General features: G+C 42.7%; 2 protein-coding genes across 2 annotated transcripts in view; both read right to left on the bottom strand.

The window, feature by feature from the left end:
- The window catches only part of LOC144741500 (voltage-gated delayed rectifier potassium channel KCNH5), a 31,161-nt gene extending 27,593 nt beyond the window's left edge, over nucleotides 1-3,568 (bottom strand). The window contains exons 1-3 of the mRNA XM_078624023.1: nucleotides 3,496-3,568; nucleotides 1,612-1,735; nucleotides 908-1,014 (exon numbers count right to left, since the gene is read on the bottom strand). Coding sequence (XP_078480149.1) covers nucleotides 908-1,014; nucleotides 1,612-1,735; nucleotides 3,496-3,568 — 304 coding nt within the window. The remainder of the gene's footprint in view (nucleotides 1-907; nucleotides 1,015-1,611; nucleotides 1,736-3,495) is intronic.
- Nucleotides 3,569-14,813: 11,245 nt separating this feature from the next.
- On the bottom strand, nucleotides 14,814-16,940 carry LOC144741501 (serine/threonine-protein phosphatase 2A 56 kDa regulatory subunit epsilon isoform; the record flags this gene model as incomplete). The annotated part of the gene is made up of 8 exons (XM_078624024.1): nucleotides 14,814-14,913; nucleotides 15,022-15,123; nucleotides 15,327-15,454; nucleotides 15,551-15,670; nucleotides 15,824-15,874; nucleotides 16,163-16,216; nucleotides 16,340-16,448; nucleotides 16,881-16,940. Coding segments are annotated over 8 exons (724 nt in total), but the record flags the coding sequence as incomplete, so codon positions are not given.
- Nucleotides 16,941-17,019: the final 79 nt, after the last annotated feature.

Raw genomic sequence — 17,019 nt, 5'->3', positions numbered from 1 at the left:
AGGAAATATACAAATACTCTTTATAATGTTATCCTTCTACGGTCAGTGGCTCATGTGATGTTTCCCCAGCTGGTGTCTGGATTACCTGAAGCTGTTTTAATATACTAACAGTAAAGTCGTTACATTTATGGAGCTCCATGTTCTTTTAGGAGAGGGAAAAAGAGCTGAAGCTTTTAAGGACTTTATTGCCTCCACACCAACTCTCCAAAGAGCCAAGAAAGTTGCTCATCCATTCTCTTTATATCCATCCTCCAGAAGAGCGCCGCTCCTGTGTAGTCAGCAACTTGCTTCCATTTGAAAATTGATCTTCTCTTTTTCTTCCCCTTTCACCCTTCACGTCCCATATTCCTTCAAATCCCTGCCAGCCACTGGAACATTTAATTTTAGTTTTGGTGAGGATTTACTACTCAGGTCAACCTCACATTCAACTCCTCCTGTTTCTCCGTTTCCAGTTAAGATGGTGCGATGTATTTTAATTCTTTTAATTCTTGTGTGAATTGGCGTCAGCGTCAATTTAGAGTGGAGTTTCATTAACCGTATGCCGCCACGTTGGATGGTGCACACGTCTCATGGTACCTCACAGCATCTCCTCACGGTATTGCAGCATGCCCGTCACCACTCACTTGTCCACTCCGCTCACACCACTTGCTCAAGTATTTCAGAGTCCTATTCCTGATACTGCTCCATTGTGAGCATCGTGTCCCCACAGACTACTTGGTTGAGCCATCTCGTCGGCCATCTTCACTTCACTGCTGCTACCCTTTCATATCACGACCATGTACAACTCTGCAGTAAATCCAGGATTTGTAGGATTTATACTGCAGCAATAAGAGAGAATCAGTAACATGACCTGTGGAGAAACAATGTGACACCAAACACTAACGTTGTGATGAAGGATGGTACTCACTGTTCTTTCTGTACAGGAGGATCTCAAAGCAGTTGGACTCATAGTTGTCAAATGTCTGCCGGACTTTGTCAATGGTCTTCTTGTCAGTCAGCTCGCCGTACATAAAACTAGGAGAGACAGGATGAGATATGAGACATGGATGTGATCAATACTGTGATCGAGGGCTTCACATGTTGTGTTTGTTTTTACTGAGTAAACCAGCAGAGCAGCTCCCAGTGAAGGCTGGAGGTAAATGTCGTCATAACCCATAAAGGTGGTGTGTGCTTTTCACATATTAAGACCTATACTGCAAATAGCCACCATGGGGCAGTGAAGATTGGATATGTTGACTGAGTTGTGTTAGACTGCCTATCCCAGTGGTCCTTACTGTCACTGCCTTCATACCCAGCGTTTTGACTGCATGCTCTGGAGAGGAGTCATCCTCAAAACACACATGTTTTTATGGTAGGAAATTTGAACTGATTAAACATAGTTACTGAACATTCAGCCACAGATATCGGACCGTTTTACACAACAGATACAGCCCAAGGAAAATTACAGTAAAAATAAACTTGGAGGTGAGTCAACTGCATCATTTTCCAGCTGCTAACGTCCAGTTGGTGAATCTTCCCAGTTCGACTCTGTAAACCCATCATCCTGGTACATGATCCCAGAAGGTCCTGTGTACCTCTACGGTCAACATCAAGTAGAACTTTTTTTTTTACCTGCAGGTGCTGCTCTTCTGCATGACTTCAGCTCTGTGGAACCCAGACAGCTTGCAGAATCCGTCATTGCTGTAAACTACAGGCCACTCCACGATCTGTGCGTTTCCCAGGAGGAAGCTGGTTTCTGACAGAACGAAAGTCAATGCAAATATTCAATTGCCTCGATCAAGTCTAACAAACCTGTCATTTTTAACTGCCTCCTGCAGCACCGTGAAATCTGATCTGGGTGATCTCACGTGTTCAGTAACAAAAAGGAACAGTGGTGAAATGCACCACCCTCTTGTTTCAGTCCAAACTCCTGTCTGTTGAATCCAGCTGAAAAAGACTCTGTGCAGCAGGAATGAGCAGAGTCATCTCGACCTTTTGATCTTTCCTCCTGAATCACAGCCAATCCCTCGTGTGAAACTAAGTTCAGCCACCATAGCCGCCTGAGATGTGATAGTCCACATCATCAGGGGACCTGAACGCCTTGTGTGGTTAAGATGATTTAGCTCTGATTCTATTGTAAGGATCTTCCATGACTGACATTTAAATTCAATTCAGTGAACAACGTCGGCTTTTATCTGCATGTTGTTTTAGTGTGAGTAATAGGGGTGGAACATCCATCAGACTATATGGATATATATCCACTGGTTAAGCAATGAACCAATCAAATCAATAGAAACTAACATGGTCTAACATAACTTGATCTACAGTGACGTCCCGCAGATTATAACCTTTATTTTGAAATTTCTTTCATGCAACGGTTTCACCGTTTCCATCAAACTGATAATAAATGTACAATAAATAAAAGTGACTTGACAGAAAACTGATGTTTGTAGGATGGAAACAATTAATTTATTGATAATTATTTTGTCTACAGTTGTATTTCCATTGAACTGTCTGAAACAGCTTTTGTTTTCTTCTTTTTTTTTGGAATCTGTTCATTGTGTCAAATTGCTTTATAGCTCGATCACAGGCCTCTGAACGCAATCCAATCCAAATCATAGCGTGGCAGAACATGTGATATCAGCAAATATCGTTCTCCAAAATATCGATATATTATCGTTATCATTCGTGAAACAGACAATTTGCACCAAGAAACAGTCCTTATCATTGCTGTAATGTTGAATGGCTCCAATATCCATAATGTCAAATCTGTCCTGTCTGATATTTTTGTCCCACCCTTCAATGTTGTCATGAACAGTTTCAACAAAACAATAAATAGCTGTGATAAACGGTATAAATTGTGTTCAATACAGTTCAGTTCAGACAATACAGTTGTAGTCCTGACAGGATCTCACCGTCCTCAGAACATTTGTTCGTCTGCGATAGAGAAAATCCTGCACCAAGTACCGTCGGAATATTCCCCAAACGATGTACAGACACTGTACAAATACAGTAGAGCCACGGTCTCCAATTAGTGCTGACATTTCCCCTGAGAGCCCCGCAGCTTCCCCGCAGGCTCACACACCTCATCTCCACCTGCTCACCAGCGGTGCTCCTCTCGGGGAGGATTAACAGTGTGTGTGCAGTTAATTCCACGATGAAGACAAAAAAACAAAGGAAAATACACCTTCTCCAAAAATAATGGAGTACGAATCTCGTTGAAAACAATATTCAGATGATAACTGACACTATATAAGAAGAGTTAGAATTAAGTTTGATTCTTATTTCATGAAGCTGGAGAATAACTGACAGTACGTCTTAAATAACGCAGTGGCCGTCATTCATCGCAGAGAACCTCTCTCACACACACACACACACTGAATAATATGCGTTCTTTTCTTTTAAATATGTTTCACTCATTTAACTCCATCACTAAAACTAACAGTGGGTGTTACTTCTTCTTCTTCCTCCACCAAACCCCCGTCGTCACTGGAATCCAGGAGGGTCCGGACTCACCGCTTGAACGGCGCACGATGTTCTCCAGAAAAGTGTTCTGCGGTGCCACAAGCCCTCTCTTTCCTCCGGGCATCCTGCTGCGGCGGGCAGAGCTGCTGTCGGTCGGGCTCGGCGGTGGGGTGTCTGCTGTCTGCTGCTTGGACCTCGGTTCGGCTGGCTCTCAGACGGACCGATGGGGAAGCGCATTGTAGCCGTGCGCTCTGGCTGCTCGGGGCGCACTGCGCGGCGGCGGCGCTGCTGCTGCTGCTGCTGCATCCCGCAGGACGCCGGCGGAGCCAGGACGCATGCGTGTCTGCGGGAGGAGGGCGGGCGGGGGGAGGCTGGGGTCGGTCCTGATGAGAGGGGCACAGGGGACAGTATGCGCAGAACGGGAATACCAGCCAGTACCTTGACTGTACTCTGGTGTTTAGCTGCTACTTTTGACTACTTTAACACTGCGATAGTATAGTAGTAGTAGTAATAATACTTCATTTGTATATCACCTTTCATACACATGCAGCTCAACAATTTACAATAAAAAGATTAAAAGACAATTAAAACTGTATTAAAGAGGTGCAGGTGTACGTGTGTTGATGTGTTCTTTGTCTGAAAAACATTCTAAAGAAGTGGTTTCCCTGATGTCTGCGGGAAGTGTGTTCTACAGCTCTGGACCATAATGAACAATTTATCTATTATTACATTTTATCAGATGCTATTGAAGTACATAACTAGTATATTGTGATGTTTAAATGTACAGTATTCTTGTTTTGTCTCTTATTCTTTATATATTGAAATGTTCTTAGTAGCCATCAAGGGATCAGTATAATTGACAGCTTATCTTATTTCACAGCGTATGCTGATATTTTTTTTAATTGTACATCTTTCCTGGATAGCAGCTGGCTCAGTTCAATAAATCGCTGAGCTTGTGACAAAGTTTATGATTTGTACCACATGAATCATCTCGACAACTAATAAAGATCTGATGCATGATGCCCTCAACAGCAGATTAAGGTAACAAATGATTGAAACCATGGAACAGTGAATGCAGAGGGTCATGAGTCTCTCAGGAATGATCATTAGCTTGCATGAAGGGTTAATGGGGCCCTGGGGAGCCTAAAGCGCCCTCCAGTAAAAACCAGAGCTTCACAGGTTCAAGTCTGTGGCGACTCTCTCTGGGGTCATCTGACTGACTGAGTGTATGAACCTGTAACAGCGGCTGTAGCTGCTCCTCTCTCATGACACATTAAACACACCTTAGGGCTCGAAAACAATCCTCAAAGCAGAGTTTCACACCTGTCTGGAGAGAACATTGGTGCCATGCCTGCATCCCGTATGTTTGTTTTGTATGTTTGTGTGTGTGTGTGTGTGTGTGTCTGCCCACAGCACCAAACGCTCCTATGGGACACATTTAATTGGCCTGCTTGCATCATGTGAGCCCTCAGGTTGCACAGTTCAGCCTCTCTCTCTCACCATAACTGATCGCCTGTTGCTGTAATCGAGGACCAAAACGCGATTCAGTCGATGCATTGAACTGAACGGGTACAGCAGTCGTGGTCAGATGTTAACTAGAGTGCAGCACGACCACACTAAACGTTTCACGTTATCTAGATGCATTATAAAGACGCAGCTGCAGCGATATCAGGTTTAAAACCAGAAAAAACTGAAAAAAGCTCCAACGGAAGTAAACATAGCTGAGGTGAGGTCAGAATGGGATACCTGCCACATGTGTCTCTGACGTTGTGACCTGCAAGGAAAGTCTCGACAGGAATCTAATGACTGTAATCGCTCCGATTATGCCACATCCCTAACCCTCATTTATGCGTAATCAGCATTCATATCCTTCATGTGGAACAGATGCCGGTGGCCACCTGGGCGCGCCACACGCCACACAGATGTAGCTCTGCACGACAGAGCTTCAGCCGCGGTCTGACGAGGAAATTTCTGCAAGTCAAATTCACACTGGAGATGAAAGGCAGCAGGGAGATGCCATGTTGGAGGATGAGGTAGAAGTATCAAAGCCCCCCCCAACGCTGATCAATGACCTGCTTGCACATCTTCGGGGAGTAGTGCTGCAGTTCTCCTTATTGATTTCAGAATTAATGAGTCCATCCTCGGCTGCTGCTGCACACCCCTCACAGGCTCTAAGCAGGAGCAGGATTGAACGCCAAAGTGCTGACCCACCCTAACTAATCGCCAACGCCGCTGTCACTGCCTCCGCCAACCCCTCAGCTCCAGGCCAGACTTTCCTGCGCTCTCGATCAAAGTTTGAAGTCGATGTGTGACGGAAAGCAAGCGGAGGCGAGGTGAGGATGGAAACCACAGGGACGGGTTCTGTTGTACCACTGATCTGCGCCGTCTGGAGCCCTGCAGGGGGTTTAAATTACTGTGTTGGTCAATAGAGAGCGCCATTACACGAGCACAACAAGATGAAAGGACCAAGACCAGTGTTTGCTGTTTGGACTGTGTGCCCGTTTAGAGCAGCTTCATGTAACAAGTAGAACTTATAAAAAGAGATGCTCCAACAGAAGTCCTTCATGATGTCTCCAAAGCTGAACCGGTGACAATAAGTAGGTTAATGATGACATCTGCAAGCAGGTAGGGCCAGAAAACCAAGGTCAGAGGTCAGTGGATGATGGTTAGAGTTAGAAAGTTAGATATGAGGAGTTTGTGTTCACTTCTCACCTGCAATAACTAGAATATACTTCCATTAGCAAGCTCAGGCTAATTAGCCATTAGTGTGAATTACTGTTAATAAGGTGGATGGAAATAAAAAATGAGAATACTTTATACTTTGACAAAAAGAAATACATACATTTGTGGACATTCAAAAGCTCATGCTTGGATGCAGGTTGTAAAACATTTTAAAATGCCCCTGCATTGTTTCGTGTCTCTTAAACATGTTACTAAAAATAACGTGAAAACATCATCTCGTCTCGTTCTCGTGAACCCAATATCGTGTGTCGTCACACCCCCTATTTGAAGACGGAGGAAACGTGGCCAAAAATGAGCGCCGTGAAGGTGAATATGTGAGAGGGTATCGACAGAATCGTCGTCACACGCACACCAACAGCTCCGTGATGAGATGTTTAACAAACCATCTTCCGCTGACAGTTAATTGCAGACTTATTTTCAAAGCACAACTCTTTTGTCTTCCTCCAGGCAAACAGCAAAGGATCCAACCTGCCTGTGATCACTAATTACAACCACGCTTATGTCTCCTTCACTGAATCATTTCCTCCATCACCTTCAATGGGCGATTTTAGCCGCCTGCCGAAAACCTTCACCACATAAAGAGTTGCAGCCACACACACACACACACACACACACACACACCACCAACAGGATATGGTTAAATACAAGCACCAGAGCTGGAAAGCTGGAAAGACGACTGAAATAAAATCAGACTTGTATTTGTGAGAGGAGGAAGGAAGACGTCGCACTAAAGGAAGACAGATTATTTTCCTAAAACTGGCTTTTCATGGCTTTAATGACTCGTGTGCTGGTTGTGTGCTCGTGCCTAGCTGATGTGTGTGTTTGATAAAAACTCATAGTAGCAATAAAGGACAGCAGGAAAAATTACAGAGCTATTTTCAACAGTGTAAAACATACCGTGTCTGCTAGGACGCTCGTTTTCTCCCATGTACACCTTAAATGACACCTGTGAGCATAGTAATGAGATGCTGTGAAACTAAAGCCAGCAGGTCATTAACTTCTGCATTTATTTAATCTACACGTTGAGTCAGTGTGAGCACATTGGCAACACAACAGGCAAACACTCAATGGACACATTTCGATTCAATATACTGCACATTCATGATCCCCAGAGGATGTGTACAATATATAATTTATGTGAAATTAAAAAAAAAAAAAAAAAATCAAAAATTCTCTGATTTCAGCTTCTTAGTTGCGTATTTCCCAATTCCGCTGTTACTCTATCGAGTAAAGTTAATATCTGTGGTTCATGGAAAAAAATACATTTGGTCGTCATTTGATGATGTTTTCTGCCATTTACTAGAACAAACAACAAACAACTAGTTACTAGAACAAACAACTACATAACTGACAGATTCATTTGATTTCATTTCATTCACTATATGAAGCTTGATCGTTTTAGTTGTCCTTTTGTTTTGGATCTGTCCATGGACATCTGTCAAAGGAATTCTTGACTTTCAGATGGAAAAGCCAGAGTAATTTACTTTCAATTTACTTGTCTTGTACAAGAGGAGAGTCTCACAGTGTAACACCATGGGTACAGGGCACAGTCTCATTTCACCGTGTGCTCACTGATCCTTTATACAGTAGGTGTGAGTCAAGTATGATTATCAGAACAACAAGATTGTGACTACCCATGCTGTATAGATACAAACAGTCCTTAAGACGTACGCGCCAACAACTATCTGCAGGACAGTGTGCTACGTAACAGAACAGAAGGATAACTACAAGACAACAGTTAACAGTGTAATCGTGAATCAACAGTGAATCATCATGCAGACAAAGGTGGAACACAGATTCTCATGACAAGAGTCCCACACTAACACTTCCACAGGCTAATCACCCTGCTTCTCTCAAAGTAAGGCACCGAATGTGGAAATCGCTGAGCTTTTTAATTACTGTGGTGAAGATCTCTTTGGGAGTTCGACAGCGTGGAGACAATCTGACACAAACTTTTAAGTACTGCCTTGTGTACATTGAGTTTCTTTCAATTCTTTCCCAATAAGGAACGTTTTTCAGGAGGACACACAGTGAGTCACCTGACGCCTTATAGTGGGCTATTAACAGCTTTGGTTTCCATGACAACTGGATGGTTTAGGTAGCGTTCATGGGCCGTGACAAATATACATCTTGGTGAGAGTTATCCGTCTTTGTTAACATCTTAGAGTTACTTACATGTTTCAAGAAAATGTGTGAGAAGATATTGGAATAGGACATAGGAACAGACATGAAACGATATGTACTGTAGATTCAACGTCACAGGCAGCAGTATATACAAAATTACAATGGGAGCTTCTACACGTTCAGACAGTCGATCTCTCACTTCCCAGTCACTCCTCACATGATCACCTGTTTCACTCTTCTTCATTCATTGTCTGATTGTCTCCTCCCCTCTTTCCATCTCTTCCACTTTGGATGAGTTAACATCACTGAAACGATTGTTAGGGGGTGCAAAGAAGGTTTTACAGAGACAGCTTTCATTTACAGAAAAAAGTCCTTCATGGACCACTTTAATTACACACTTGCAAAACTTGAATGAAAAATAGAATTAGTCATCAGTCAGACACTTGTTGCTGGGGTGTCCGTCTGCTGAGGGCCGTCAGACCCCAGGAATATCATGCACACACACACACACACACTCAAACATCCGTCACTACATGTGTGGGCCTGTAACTCCTCCAGCAACATTATTTCTGTCAGGCGAGTGGGAGGCTTCATACTTTCCTTTTCAAAGAAAGTCTTTGATCTGGTGTGCGTCATTTTTGAAAAGAGCACGGCAACAAGACGTTTTCAGCTTGTTACCGCAACAAATAAATGTCCTAAAATACGTGTGCTGCATCCTAGAGGAACGAAATGATGGGAAAATCCCTGGAGGAGCCGTTCACACTCACACTAATCTGGATTGAACTCCAGGCTGTGTCCCTTGTTTAATAGTCGGAATCAGAAAGTGGCAGATGAGCCCAAAGCAATGTGGGACGAAGAGGTTTAGTATTCACGGAGGATATCGATTAAGGTGGAGAAGAGAGTAGAACAGATTAGAGGGATCAAGGAGACAAGGAAATGAGGAGGAGGAAAATGGATAGATTCTCACGAGAGAAATTCACAATTCATGAAAATGATGAAGAGCATACAGATAGAAAAGGATATTTGTATTTCATGTGCTATTTTGTGTTAATGGGCCACATTTCAGCTCTAATTCAATTCTTAGCCAAATCAAGCCGAGTCACATTTGTAAATGAGTTGTGATATTTACGGTTGGCACTCGAGGGGCTGTTGTAGATCTAAGAACTACAATGTTTTTCTTCAATCATCTGCTTTGTCGTCAAAATTTTAAAAGATTTAAATTTAAAACAATAGGTTTTAATGTTGTAATGATATTGAACAGGTGTATTTGTTGTTTCTTGGTTGGGTAGTTGAAACAGCTAAAGCTAACATTGCTGAATTACAAAGGTTTGTGTGCTCATAAATTATTGTGACCTTTTCCGCTCTTTTTCATACAGACCTGAAAGGAGCTGAGGCAATGTGAAGCATATGATTACCTGGACCAAACGTAGCTTCGCTTTGAGCTGTCAGATTGTTTTTAACACTTGACAAGAGAGGCTGAACAGACCAAAAGGTATTGCTGGAATCTCCAGTGAGTCCTCAGCACTGAACCAAACATACAAGATTCAGGGTTTGTCACTGACACATGTGTTTCATTCAGTGGAAATTGAAGTAACATTTCAGACTTAACTGGACGATTACAAGAAGTTACAAAGAGGATTTACCTGAGTCTTACTTTCCTTCTACACATGAGCGTCAGTAAAGGCACAGAAAAACATAAGACCCCACAAAGTTCCTCAATTATAAATGTGATGGGATGAAAGTAAATGTACACCCACTAATGAGTCGCCACTACAGACACTCAAAAGGAATTCTGAGATCTTACCTCTGTCATTATTGCAAGGCTAATTTCACATATACAGAAAAGACGGCTAATATGCTAATTACCAGAACCCAAAACCACGGGTAGTTTGCAAACAACACGGATAATTTGCCTAATACCCTTTTCCACAATACCCGTAACATGTACACATATTACATATATAAAATAAGAAGTAAAAGAATGGTTCACTTCTGTCATTAGACATGCAGGATTCACAAGTAATGGATGTGTTACTGTACCTGCCAGAGGAACCTGCGGTCCAACCTCCCAGTAAAGTGTCTGCAGCTGTTGGCTGACCTCTAGTGGCCGACACAGGAAATAATAAATAATGGCAAACAAGTCTGCTTTTTCGTTCAGTGTTTTTAAAACTGAAAACGTAGAGAGTTCTGGGGCTCAAATACGGCACATGTTCAAAGTCACAACGCTGAACAATTTATAATCTACTCCGAAATGAATCACTATTTACAAACGTTTTGTCTTGTTCTCCAAAAAGTCATAATTGGATTATTTTGTCCATATTTTCTGACATTGTATAAAGCAAACAATGAATTAATAAAATAGTGTACAGATCAAGAGATGAAAACAATCCTTATTTGCACCCAACACGACTTAATTTACAGTGTTGTCATCAAACACGTTGTTAGTGAATATATGTATATGTACACTGTAAAACAAAATTAGTTCAGATTCCTAATATTTCGCATGAAAACCCTTTTCCTAAAACCCCTAATGTTTTTAAAAAGAGAAATACTTAAACATTTTTAGTTTACTTCAGATCATCCGTTTGCATAAATAAAAGTTTGAGTAACATTTAGTAGGAAGTAAACAAAGCGTAGTACAATACTACGGAACACTACATGTGTGATTATTAGTGTAAAGTCCTTTGTATTGCTTTGCCGTTTTATCAATTTCATGTCAATCATTGAACACTCACAATCACACTTCTGGGTAGTTATAATATACCTGCAGTAACGCACAACCCACTAATAAAAGTACTCAGGTTTTGGTCAAGCTGTGACATTCAAGTCAATGCTAACACCAAAGTGTGTACTTCAGGAACACGCAGCTAGCTTGACCGAACTGCGCTGGACTCTGACATGTTCCCACAAATGAACCAACACTTTTTATTATTCTATCTAACACTTACCGTGCTCACTCACTCGATGAAACGTTGATTTCAGAGCATCCAGAGAACACCTGTTGAAGCAGACATGTTCTCCAGGAGCCAACGCAGCAGGTGTGTTCAGTGTCCTCGAATTAGCCCCCGGAGGGTGGAACCGGTCAGACAACGACAAATTACAGACAGCTACAAATTAAGTGTCCGTCCGTTGTCGACGACTGATTGACTGACAAACAAACAAACAAACACTCAGGAGTTTGTGCGTAGTTTCTTTTTCGAAAAGAGAAGAAGGGAAACTTGTGGGAGAAGCTCTCCCAGTTTGCTCACGCGCAGGTGGCTTCTCCCAGAGAAATTGCACATTATGATGAGTCAGCGAATAATCAGGATATTTAAAATAAATGTTCATATTTAAAATAAATTTTCATGAATGTCCTTGGAACAAAGTGTACGAATGTGAAATAGAACTTAATTCTAACACAACTGTGGTTTCATACATACTGTGTACTGATACAATTTCCAGGGCTTTTACAAAACCTCTACTACTTTAAAACCTGATGTTGTAATGAAGTGTTCTGATGGTGTCAACAGAACATCTTCTTGTGGCAATTCACAATGAAACTTTTCAGGTTTTATCGATTTATTTATGTGTAGCACATGTCCAGTAACCCGAGGGTTACTGGTTCAATCCCCGTTGTCCTGGAGGTCCAGAGGTCCCAATATCTACAACTTCTTGTATGAGACCAATGCCGGCAACGCTGATGTAAAATGTTGATGATTGATACAATATCAGCAGTGTGAAATGTTTGTGAGCCATGAATAAACCTGATCCTGGACAGGTGAAGTCCTCCATCACTCATTCATCTTAGATCACTTTTGGGGACTTTGGGTATTTTACATTTACTTTCTGGAGAGACTGACCACATCAGCTGACTCCAAAAAAATCTAATTCTTGCCAACTTCAGACAGAGCGACTGCCCGCAGTTAAACAATCTGTTCCAAATGATAAACCAATGAACAACTTTAATCCCCAAAAGTACACTAAGACCTTCATGCACACACACACGCCTGAACCCAGGAAATAAAGCAATTCAGCAGCTTCTGGGCTTTATCACAAAACAGGTTTAATTTAATATCTCTTTATTTTTTTTAAAATAATTAAACATTTGTATTTCTCCAACCCTTTTTTTAATCTTTTTTTTCAGTTTTTAAATCATTTCTGGGCCATTCTAAACCACACAGTAATCCTGCCAGGGAGGGGGGAGCATCACTGTCAACATCCCAGCAGGGGGCAATGTGGTCTGCTCCATGCCTTCCCTCTGAACTCCCTCTCCCCATGACCTCCAACCCCAGCCTACCTGACCTCACCCCAAAACCCAACTGCCCACCCCCCAAACAAAAAAATATATCCAATGGTCAAAAGAAACTTCATCAAAATATCCAAAATAAGATAAAAACCAAAGAAGAGGGAGGAGTGGGACAGAAAAGGGGGGGGGCACTATCATAAATACCAGTTAGTCTTGTTCCATAATACCCCTTTATATACTAGATACTCCTCTCCACAGTTCCTACGCAAAAAACAAAGGCTAAATTACTACAAGATACAAGATTATCAGTGTACTGCATTCAGTAACAATGTACAGGACCCTCCCCCCCTCCCCATTCTGTGACGTTGACGCAGCCCCCCACCACTACTCCCCCTCCGGTGGGCAGTGAGGAAGAGAGGGGTGATGTGGGGCACGCGCCTTTCACAGGAGGGAGATTTTTGACGCCCCTCTGAAGACTTTTTGATTTGTATGCTGTCTAATTGGACCGTTTCGGTCAGAGGGTATCAGTGCCAGACTGATACCAGGGATACCTGCTATCATCGGTAGGTAGGGAGGTAGAGAGAGGGGTCGAAGGTCAGATGGAGGAAATAATCCAGTGATGAAAAGCAGCCCGTTATTTCTAGACACTGAGTGACACTGAGTAAGCGGGAATGAGTCAAGTGTGTGCTTAAACCAACTTGTCTGCAGGGAAAACACCGGACACAAACAGGTGAAGTAAAAGCTAGACGTCAGGACAAGGTACTTTAACTAACCAGGATACAACACTGCCGTAAAGTAAAAATGTGTGTATTCTGTAACACTTCTTTTCTCTGTCCTGTGTTGTTAGCCTCTTCAGCTCATCTTTCAGAATAATTTCAGTCATGTCCGAGTTGGCTCTAATGATCAAGGAGAGCTTTTTGCGGACATACAAGGATTGTGTTGACCATGTGACACAAGAAAAGCTCTTATTCATGTGTGTTTGGGTGTTTTCATCACTGCAACGTGAAAACCTAATAATTAACTGCAGACTGTACAAAAATGAGACAAGAGCACCAAAAGAGCTCAGTCGCCACTTTGTGGCTGGTTGCTGCTCTGCACCTATAGACATCTGGTTCGGAGTTCCCTGTAACAAAGTTGAGAGATGTAATGCTAACTTTGCCAACCGTGATTGTCTACTGGAAATATAAAAATGAGTTGTTTGTGGTAAACTGTTCGCTCAGGATTAAGTGGGCGGGGGCCTTGATGAGGCAGCTCCATTCCTTGATGCGCAGGCTTCTGGTTCCAAATGATGTCAGCAGTGTCTGCAGGATACTGAGGAGGTGGATGTGTCCAGTAATATTTGCAGTCAATGTTAGTTGCTTAGAAGTTCAGCTTCTATGAGGATTTGCCTCAGCGCCTCTCATCACTTTGTCTAGAAGTCAACGGAAGAAATTTCTTTACAATATTTTGCAATACTGGTCAAACTAGTCAAATGAGGGTTTGGTCAATCAGACAAATGTGAACAAACTATTTCAGTGTCTGAACACTCATGTAGCTGTCTCTGTTTCCGTATTCCCTGTTTCTACTCGATGAAATCCAGGTGCTGGGGGTCCTCTGGGCCAGAGAGGCAGGTGAAGGGGGGGGCTATAATCAGTCTGGATGTCCCACATGGGGGCAGAAATCACAGACGCACCATGAGAGAGGAGGAAAGAAGAAAGGGGGAGGAAAGAGGAAAAGTAAAGAGGTGAACCAAGTAAAGAAAATACATGGGACTAAAGTTGAGGAGTGGGATGAAGAGCTCAAATCAATCTATCTTCTTTTTGGAGTTTTTTTTTTGTTGTTGTTTTTCAAGAGTTCATTTCATGTCCTACAGTCCAAAAGTAGTTTTTTTTATTTAAATCCCACACAAGTCATTTTCTCATTTTCTATTTTTTTCTTCCTTTTTTTATTATTATTGTTTTGTTTTTTCTGTTTGCAATAATAGCAGTTTAAGGGAAAAAAAGAAAAAATAATTATTTACAGTGTTGTTGAAATAATGAAAACAGACGTGATGAATCTACTGTAAAGTAAATCGCACAAACACAGAAGAAAAAAAAACAAGAAGAAAAAAAAACAATTAAGAAACCAGCGGGCGCTCCGTGTCGATCCAGAGGCAATGGCCTTTATCGGGGATTTCATGGAGCTCTGGGCAGACATGGCTGACGTGAAGGGGGACTTGGGATCAAGATGGAGGCAAGGGGGAGTCAGAAAGGGGGAAGGGGCAGGGGAAGGGGACGATGGGAGTGCAGCGCTGTCTTCGTTAAGTTGGGATGATCCCGTCACTCCTAAGGCCTCGCTTCAGCTCCAAGTCCTCCAGCTTCTTCCACAGCTCCTCCCGTTCCTTTTCCTTCTTCTTTTCGCTAGACGACAGTGGACATTACTTCAGTAAATAGACATAAACATTCAACTTCAAGTCTGCTTGACCCACTTCAAAACAAGCGATCTCTGAACATCTTGAAGCTTCTTACCGCTGGCGGTCCGACTTGTAAGTGGCTGTGAGTTCGTCGAATAAGGTACTGTTCATCTCCATGAAGGCCTTCAGGACGTTGTAGACCAGCGCCACGATGGCCCTGGACAGGACAGAGATCACATACGCTGCAACACGTCCACCTCCGAAACCTGACTTCTGCCAATACTAGTGACAGCTGCAGTTTTGCTGGATGACTCAACAATCAGGTGACATCGCTCAGACTAACGAGAGCAGCTGACCAACAGACGCTGAAACTTAGCAGCTCTACAGGACAAAAAAGGTAACGCCTTCGGCAAGACTCACGGGTTCCAGTGCTCTTTGGAGATCCTGTAGAGGCTGGCGAACATGATGGGCAGGATGACACTGGAGTTCTCCTCAATGAGACTCATGATGTACTCATTGTTCCAGTAGTACAGGGCTCGCTCTGCAACCTGGGACAGTAAAGAGATCACAGAACGTCAAATTAACGGGTAGAAAAGGCAGTGATGGTGACTGTAGCCGTCCCATTTTGATGGGGCATCACTGACCTGGAAATGTGGGCTGGAGACACATCTGGAGATCTGTTTAAAGAGCGGCTCCTGGATCTTCACAAACTGTGTGGGTTCAATGACGTCCAGGATCTCCTCCAGCTCGCCTAGAAACATCACCTGCAACGCAACCGCCAGAATGTTACAAAACACACACACACACACACACACACACACACACACACACACACACACACACACACACACACACACACACACACACACACACACACACACACACACACACACACACACACACACACACACACACACCTCTTTTTGACTGCATGTTTTTGGCCAGAACTTCAGTAACCCTCTGATGACCTGAGGATGAGAAACAAACTGAGGTGAATTCTTTTCTTTTTTTCCCAATTCATAAAAAGCACTGTCCCTGTGCTGCAGGTTGAAAAGTCTGGACAATCTGACTAACAAGTTGTATAACGGGTCTTAGTTTTGTGCTGTAAGTCAATGGATGTAAAAATGATGATCACACTACAATCAAAGGCCAGAACTGTGTTTTTCTTTTAAAACCACTAGCAGGGGAATACAAGAAAGTGAGAAGTCCCACTCCTGGTGTGTCCGGGGGAACAACACCGCCCTAGTGACACTTACTGGTTCTGTTAATGTTGGGTCTTTCTCTAGGAACTGTACAATGCAATACGCCAACTGCAGAGGAGAAGACAACAGACAGTAAGAGGCAATGAACGTCTTTTGAACAATGAATGTGTGTGTGTGTGTGTGTGTGTGTGTGTGTGTGTGTGTATGTGTGTGTGTGTGTGTGTGTATTACCTGTGCGTGGAAGAGGGACAGACTCCTGACAGTGTGGAGAGGAATCAACACTTTGACCAGAAACTGTTTATGTTCTGCTTTCAGCGGCAGAGCGAAACCATTGATTATACTATAAAACAGAGAGACACAATATCACTGATTTACAGAGAAACACTTGTTGGATTGAATCAAGAAGTGGAATTCAAAAGAAACATGACTTCAACTATGACTGGAGACACCTTTTTACTGTATTTAGAGAAACCTTTGGAGGAGGCTCTGCCCTCCCCTCGAATATATATATTTCTGATTATGATTCAAATTACTGTGTGCTACATATCTATACGTCTGCACTTGTGTTCATTGAAGGACACAGCAAGAACACATGATGTGATTATTTCATGATACTTTACTCCTTAGGTAATAAATATTGAAACACATTGAGACCTCATGTCATTGACTGTCACTGAACTGAACACTTGCCAACAGACACTCCATTTAAGTGGCTAACAGCATCAACGAGCTAGCAGGAGAATGGCAATGTGCAGAAGAGGGCTCCACATACCTGCCCAGGATCTCCAGCAACTCCGCCACCCCATTGAAGTGCTCCGTCTCATAAACAAAACTGCCAGAGGACAGGAGAGAAAGAAGGTTTAATGGCAGAAAGGACAATCTGCTAGTGAACATTTTCACTAAAACCTGTA

Source organism: Lampetra planeri, unplaced genomic scaffold (assembly GCF_965212315.1).
Source record: "Lampetra planeri unplaced genomic scaffold, kcLamPlan1.2.h2 scaffold_572, whole genome shotgun sequence".
Lineage (NCBI taxonomy): Eukaryota > Metazoa > Chordata > Hyperoartia > Petromyzontiformes > Petromyzontidae > Lampetra > Lampetra planeri.
The sequence above is the reverse complement of the archived record's forward strand: the minus strand, read 5'-3'. Positions and strand labels throughout refer to the sequence as shown.